General features: G+C 33.0%; 1 protein-coding gene across 1 annotated transcript; it reads right to left on the bottom strand.

Annotated features, from left to right (window-relative positions):
* Nucleotides 1-373: 373 nt before the first annotated feature.
* Nucleotides 374-3,192, bottom strand: LOC127711767 (uncharacterized). The gene has a single exon (XM_052217889.1). The coding sequence runs from the start codon at nt 3,134-3,136 to the stop codon at nt 800-802; it is 2,337 nt and encodes a 778-aa protein (XP_052073849.1). The 5' UTR covers nt 3,137-3,192; the 3' UTR covers nt 374-799.
* Between the last annotated feature and the right edge of the window lie 4,799 nt (nt 3,193-7,991).

Raw genomic sequence — 7,991 nt, 5'->3', positions numbered from 1 at the left:
GAAATTTAGTTAATAATTCCAAAATTTTATCGAATCTTTGAATATAAAGCATCAATTTTGGGCATTCTAAATCATCAAATTCGTATTTATATGAGCAACAATTCTTATTGCACATGTTGAACAGAATCTGCTTACCTTTCCAGACCATCTGAGATAACTACGGTTTTTGGTGTGGTTCGTGTTACTCAGTCTTTACTTTTTATGTGTTTTTTTTTAGACAACTACATAGATTATCTTAGATGTATTTGTATTCCTTGAGGAATTGTAGGTTTTCATTACTTTATTTGGCCTATTTTACTTTTTTGATTAGAGCGTCACTGATGAGTCTTTTGTAGACGAAACGCACAAATGGCGTACCAAATTTAAATCCTGGTATATATAATGAGTTTATTTACAAATGCTAACATTGCAAAAATCTATGAACGACGATAAACAGGTACATCCATGAAGGGCCTCATTTACAATTTTGTTATGTACTTGTTAATTTTAAAACCACTTACAAAATAGCTATTGATTTCATTATTTCAAATATTTACATGCAATATAATAAATCACTATACGCAATTTAAACTTTTTTGAAGTAGTTAACCATTTAAAAATAGACCAGGAAGTCTTCCTTTTAAATTGAACCTATTTATCATTTGGAAAAGACCCAAGTTTAATGCAAACACAAAATAAAAAAAATATGTGTCTCCTGAAACAGAATTGGAGAAAGAACTTTTAGAAAAAGGTTTATAATTATTTATGTATAGCATATGATATGTCAAGGATAAATTATACAATATCGAATGTATATCTGCTATTTCTTACATCGAAACTCTGAATATAAAGGATAATGTTTAAGAAATGGGAATTTTTCGTCATTTATTTGGGAATGAGTACATTTTTTGCTAGCAGGTTTTTTTAACTTTTTATCTTGTTTTGTAAATAAGGAGGCTATTTCGTCCTCTATCGACTTCTTGTGATTAGAAAAATCAATAAATTGTCCAATTCGGAGAAAGGCTCCCAAATATTGCTTTGCGATTTCATTTGCTTCCAGTAAATCGTAATTAACAATAATAATTTCCCTGTTCAGATCACGTGTATAATTGTGCCAGGCATGTTTCCATTCTTTTTCATTCCATCGAACAGGTCCTTTATACTCTTCACTCAAAATGATGATAAAGGTTTGAGTATGGGACATCACTTGTATCATTTCTTCTTCGCGAGGTACTCCTATTTCACTATCTCTGCAGGGCCAAAACACCTTTAGCATGTTGTTCACCTCTAGAGTAGGCAGTAAATGCGTTGTTAGCCACAGACGAATCTTTTCATCTTCTTCATTGCACGCAATATATACGTCGTAAAACAATGTCAAAGGATAAGAATTTCCCCTGAAATATTTTATGAATTTCCGTCCAATTATAAATATCTCGAATCGAAAGGAAAATATACTTGCTGACAGTAAAACGACAGTAATAAACACTGCAACGATAACTGTACTTATCCATATAACATTAGTATCCGGTATTCTACATCCAAGGTCTTTCCTTGTCATATTCTGTATGGAAATTAATTGTCCTTTGAACCGGCACAACACTTGTACATTTTTGTTACATTTAGAATCACTCTTAGGAAGCCATTGTTGCAACCAAATATCTTCACATTCACATTGCATCTCTATGGTGTCTAGATAAATGTTGCAAGGGTTTAAGTCCGCAATAGATCTATGTAATGAATAAATATTGTTTCCTCTAAAATCGATTTCTGCTTCCCTTAACTGAAACAAATTTGAGCGTGGTAATATTCGGATATGGTTGTTTGAAACATTAAATAAACGAATACGCTCGAAGTAGTTTTTAATATTTCGTCCATGTTTATGTATGTGACTAAACTGGTTTGTCAGATTGTGTAGGCTGTTATTTGATAAATCAACCTCTAACACATTATAATCAGGAAGCATGAGTGGAAGCTTTGTGAGATGCAAATCCGAACAATCAATGAGAGTCCTATTTCTGACAGCTGGTTGATATATACAGCGACATCTCGGTGGACACTTTTCGGCTAACGATAAATTGCAAATCAAACCATCATATTGACGTTCTTTTATTATTGTAACAATTAGTCTATCTTTTAAGGTTCTCGGGGAATAACATTTAACGTCAAAGTAATCCCTTGTCATTACCTGTACAAGTCGTTCTGCTGCTTTGGCAAATTGAAACACTTTGCAGTCACAGTTCCATTTATTATCTCTTAAGTCAAATCCATAGAACATAAGTCTTCCAATTAGGAGAGGGTGTTCAAATCCAAGAAAACGCAACGTATTCACATCAAAAAACGAGGTAAGTGAGTTATTTGATAGATTCACCATTCCTCCGTGCCCGACTGTGGAATTCGATTTTAATACCCATGTCTGGTCATTTGTTAGGGATTTTATTGTATTATGGGAATAATCTACCAGACAAAAATATTCCTGTTTTGTTGCAATTGCATTTGTAATATCCAGAGTAGGCATCTCATTAAAAGATAAGTTAATGTAAAATAAATTTCCATTCATAGTAAAGAGAAAACCTGGATCCATTAAACTGATTTTATTCATTGATAAATCAACTATACGAAGGAACCTCATATTCACGAACGTGTAATTATTCATATACTGAATAGTGTTGCCACGAAGCATCAGGGTATCTAAGTTTTTCAAGCACGAAATTGTGTCTAAAGTCTTTATCTTGTTAAAAGACAAATCTATCATGAACAATCCTTTAAAATTACAGGTATTCCCAGGCATAAATTCAAGATGGCCATGTCGATGATTCAGCGCATAAAATTTATGTTTACCTCCATAATTCACAATTTCCGAACCATAATGGTTTCTTTTGTTTACTATTGCTAAAGGTCCCAGATTTTCAACATCTGATTTGGAATGACAAATACAGCAGGACATCTGAAACAATGTCGGTACCTTGTTACATTTCATTGGACATCTTAAATCAGTTCTATTGAATAATGATTGCATGTCTTCTTCAATATGATTATGTGGTAATGCTTGAATCATTGTGAAAACCTGCAAGATAAATGTTATCAAAATAATGTTAATCCTCATCCTTGAAGGCTTAGCTTCGCTATTTTTTAAAATGCTATCAAACTGATTAATCATCAATAACTGTTTTCACTCGATATATATTTTTATTCCGTCTTTATCTGTTTCTTTATTTCAAATAACTCTTAATATCTCACGTGACATTTGCACAATTTAAAGAGTGAAATTTAATACTTCCTTAAATACTTAGTATTGAAGTGCAACGAAACACTTCCTTAATTTATCATTTAAATGATTATAGTCAAAGTTCAAGTAGTGCATGTTTAATTGTCATACAAACATGATTGATTTGTAGGAATCACTCAAGGAATACCAATATTTTACGTCAAATATATTTTCATTCTAATAATCTGATATGTTATGAACTTCCTGGCCTCTCACAAATACATCCGATTTTGATTAAATACTATGCGGAAACGTTTCTGAAAACTGTTAGTCGTTAGATATTCTAAAAAATTTATTCAAGTCGAATGGTATATTACAGAATTTGACATGAACATATGAAACCTTGCAGAACTGATTGTAAGATATATTTTTTTTCGCTTTTTTTTGCAACAGTTTTGTAGCCTTATCTACTCGATCTTTTTCTTGCAGTAACGAATTTATTTTGATACTTCCTTTCAAATCATTTTTCTTATTTCATTTTTTAAGAGAGTAGACACCCTGGTGGTTTTATATTTCTGTGTCTTTATTCAACACATTACAATCATGTAATGTATTGTCATTATTTGTGTAGACTAGCGATATCGCAAACTGGTATAAATTCATAAAACAGCGATAAACTATAGAAGAGTAAAACACAGTCATATGTCGAACAACTGGGATATTTGATAAAAACTAGAAAACTCTAAAACAGCAGTGTTATGACCAAGCTGTTGATATTCTCTCGTTTATAATCGATTTTTAAGACGGTGCATATATGCATGTGGTTTATAAATTAATATACCTGAGTGCAGACGTATGGGACGACAAATAAATGTCTTTTGGTTGTATGGGTGTTTTCTGTTTCTTTCTCATAAAAAAAACTCATCATAGATACCAGGATTAAATTTTGTATTTACGCCAGACTCGCGTTTCGTCTACAAAAGACTCACCATTGACGCTCGAATCCAAAAAAGTTAAAAAGGCTAAATAAAGTACGAAGTTGAAGAGCATTGAGGACCAAAATTCCTAAACATTTTGCCAAATACAGCTAAGGTAATCTATTCCTGAGGTAGAAAAGCCATAGTATTTCAAAACTTCAAATGTTTTGTAAACAGTTAATTTATAAATATGACAATATCAATGATACTTCATTTCATCACAGAAGTGCTGACTACTGGGCTGGTGATACTCTCGGGAAATTAAAACTCCACCAGCAGTGGCATCGACCCAGTGGTTGTAAATAAACTCATCATAGATACCAGGATTAAATTTTATATTTACGCCAGACGCGTTTTTCGTCTACAAAAAACTCATCAGTGATGCTCGAATCCAAAAAAGTTTTAGGCCAAATAAAGTACGAAATTGAAGAGCATTGAGGACCAAAATTCCTAAAGGTTTCGTCAAATACAGCTAAGGTAATCTATTCCTGAGGTAGAAAAGCCTTAGTATTTCAAACATTCCAAAGTTTTGTAAACAGTTGATTTATAAATATGACCAGATCAATGATAATTCATGTCAGCACAGAAGTGCTAACTACTGGGCTGGTGATACTCTCGGGGAAATAAAACTCCACCAGCAGTGGCATCGACCCAGTGGTTGTAAATAAACTCATCATAAATAGCAGGATTAAATTTTGTATTTACGCCAGACGCGCGTTTCGTCTACAAAAGACTCATCAGTGACGCTCGAATCCAAAATGGTTAAAAAGGCCAAATAAAGTACGAAGTTGAAGAGCATTGAGGACCAAAATTCCTAAAAGTTTTTCCAAATACAGCTAAGGTAATATATTCCTGAGGTAGAAAAGCCTTAGTATTTCAAAAATTCAAAAGTTTTGTAAACAGTTAATTTATAAATATGACCATATCAATGATAATTCATGTCAGCACAGAAGTGCTGACTACAGGGGTGGTGATACCCTCGGGGAATTAAAACTCCATCAAGCAGTGGCATCGACCCAGTTGTTTTAAATAAACTCATCATAGATACCAGGATTAAATTTTGTATTTACGCCAGGCGCGCTTTTCGTCTACAAAAAACTCATCAGTGACGCTCGAATCCAAAAAATGTTTAGGCCAGATAAAGTACGAAATTGAAGAGCATTGAGGACCAAAATTCCTAAAAGTTTTGCCAAATACACCTAAGGTAATCTATTCCAGAGGTAGAAAAGTTTTGTAAACAGTTGATTTATAAATATGACCATATCAATCATAATTCATGTAAGCACAGAAGTGCTGACTACTGGGCTGATGATACCCTCGGGGAATTAAAACTCCACCAGCAGTGGCATCGACCCAGTTGTTGTAAATGAACTCATCATACATACCAGGATTAAACATGTTTATTGACGCCAGACGCGCGTTTCGTCTAGAAATCACTCATCAGTGACGCTCGAAACCAAAAAAGTTAAAAAGGCCAAATAAAGTACGAAGTTGAAGAGCATTGAGGACCAAAATTCCTAAAAGTTTTGCCAAATACAGCTAAAGTAATCTATTCCTGAGGTAGAAAAGCCATAGTACTTCAAAAATTTAAAAGTTTTGTAAACAGTTAATTTATAAATATGACCATATCAATCATAATTCATGTCAGCACAGAAGTGCTGACTATTGGGCTGGTGATACCCTCGGGGAATTAAAACGCCATCAAGCAGTGGCATCGACCCAGTTGTTGTAAACAAACTCATCATAGATACCAGGATTACATTTTGTATTTACGCCAGACGCGTGTTTCGTCTACAAAAGACTCATCAGTGACGCACGAGTTAAACTTTTGCCAAATACAGCTAAGGTAATCCATTCCTGAGGTAGAAAGCGTATATATTATATCTCCTGCTACTCAAGTCTTTGTATATAAGCGTTACGTATAACCCATATCTCAATATTCTTGAGTATTTGTATATACACCATTAGAATGCTGCGTTTTTTAAACTGTTGTTTATCTTTTGGTATGTTTCTTTTTTTTTTTTTTTAATTGGCGTTGTCAGTTTATGGTTGCATTTCTGAAAATATAGACAATGCAATTTCTCATAGGAACTCTCTTTATGGCTAAAACTGTAACACTTTTACTATGAAAATTCGTTTAAAAATATATACCACAATGGAAAGTTGATATGCACTACTTTTTTATTCAAAGGTCAAAAGATAGGATTTTTTTCTCAACATTTATATGCCCCGAACCTCTAAGAGTTTCGACCTATACTCAATTTCCGCACTACCCCTCACTTCACTGTAGGTCTTTAGAATTCAATTCCACCGCCTACCATGTGCATTTATGCTGGTAACATTCCCAACTTATGTCTCTATGAGATGAAACATATAGATCATATCTGGGAACCAGAACGTAAACAAAACAAAATATATATGAACATTATATATCTCCCCAAAAGAGGTGTGTTTTGTAAAAGAGCTGCAATTTACAAAGTGTTGTCTTAAATGTATTATCTGAAAATTCACTGCAGTCCGTAAAATAGAACAAAAATTTCGAATACTTTTATCCAATAATCAAAATTTGAGTGTTCTTTCCATTAAGCTTTATAATAGCATAAACGAAAAATGTATTTAAAATACTTCTTCTGTTCAAGTTTATGCATGAATATCAAAATTCCACTATATTTTCTTTATTTACAGTAAAAATGGAAAAAAACAAATTTTGAGGGGTCAATATATTAATAAATGTTCGATAGCGTCAACTAGACAACTAAAAAACAACATACAAAATTATCAAGAGGTCTACAACAATACCTGGGTTTATGCACAATATGTTTAGCTGACAATTTCGAAAAGTATTGGATAAATTCAAGAGACTATAAATGATCTGTCGTTAACATAAAATTCAAACACATGACAAAAAACACATTAGTATTGAAACAAACAATTCTACCGGGTTCTGGCTTGGCATATGCAAATCAAAATATTGCATGGTTAAATTATTTAGGACGATATTAATCATAGCAGCAATAAAATGCATGTTTTAAATTAACAAGCAAATTTTGAGGATTTTATATATTATTAAATGTTGCTCGACGTCAACTATACAGCTAAAAAACAACATAAAAAATCCTCAAGAGACCTACAGCATTACACGGATTAATGTTGTCATTCAAACGGCATTTTTAAGATTGCCATATAAGCGGGAGGTTTGGGTAGCCATTAAACAAGGTTCAACCCACCACTTTTTCTAAACATGTCCTATACCAAGTCAGGAATATGACAGTTGTTATCAAATAGTCGTTTCTATGTATGTAAGGGTTTGTTTTTGTAGCTGTTTAGTGTTTCTGTTGTTCCGTTGCTTTCCTCATATTGTTGATGTGTTTCCCTCGGTTTTAGTTTCCGACCCCGATTTGTTTTCGCTTAATCAATTGATGACTACCAAACAGCGGTAAATCACTGTTGCCTTTATTTTTGCATAATATGTATAGGTGACAGTTTCGAAAAGTACCGAATAAATTTAAGAGATTACAAATGATCTAACACACAAATGACAAAACAGCACATTATTACAGGAACAGACACTTCTACCAGATTCTGAATTTAAATAAAAACATTAATATACCTCACGGTTAAATTATTTTGGGCGATATTAACCATGATAGCAATAACAAGCATGTCGTAAATAGACAAGGCTTGAAGCGAGGGTTATGAAACAGACTTCAAAAACACTTAACTGGAAATTGAAATCATTTATGTTGTCCTTAGGAGATAAGTTTCAGTTCTACAAGTTAAGTCACAGTCGGTTTTTTTTCTTCTTTATTTTTCCATGTCCTTTAATTTGG

The sequence above is a fragment of the Mytilus californianus genome, unplaced genomic scaffold (genome assembly GCF_021869535.1).
Source record: "Mytilus californianus isolate M0D057914Y unplaced genomic scaffold, xbMytCali1.0.p SCAF_8, whole genome shotgun sequence".
Taxonomy (NCBI): Eukaryota; Metazoa; Mollusca; class Bivalvia; order Mytilida; family Mytilidae; genus Mytilus; species Mytilus californianus.
The sequence above is the reverse complement of the archived record's forward strand: the minus strand, read 5'-3'. Positions and strand labels throughout refer to the sequence as shown.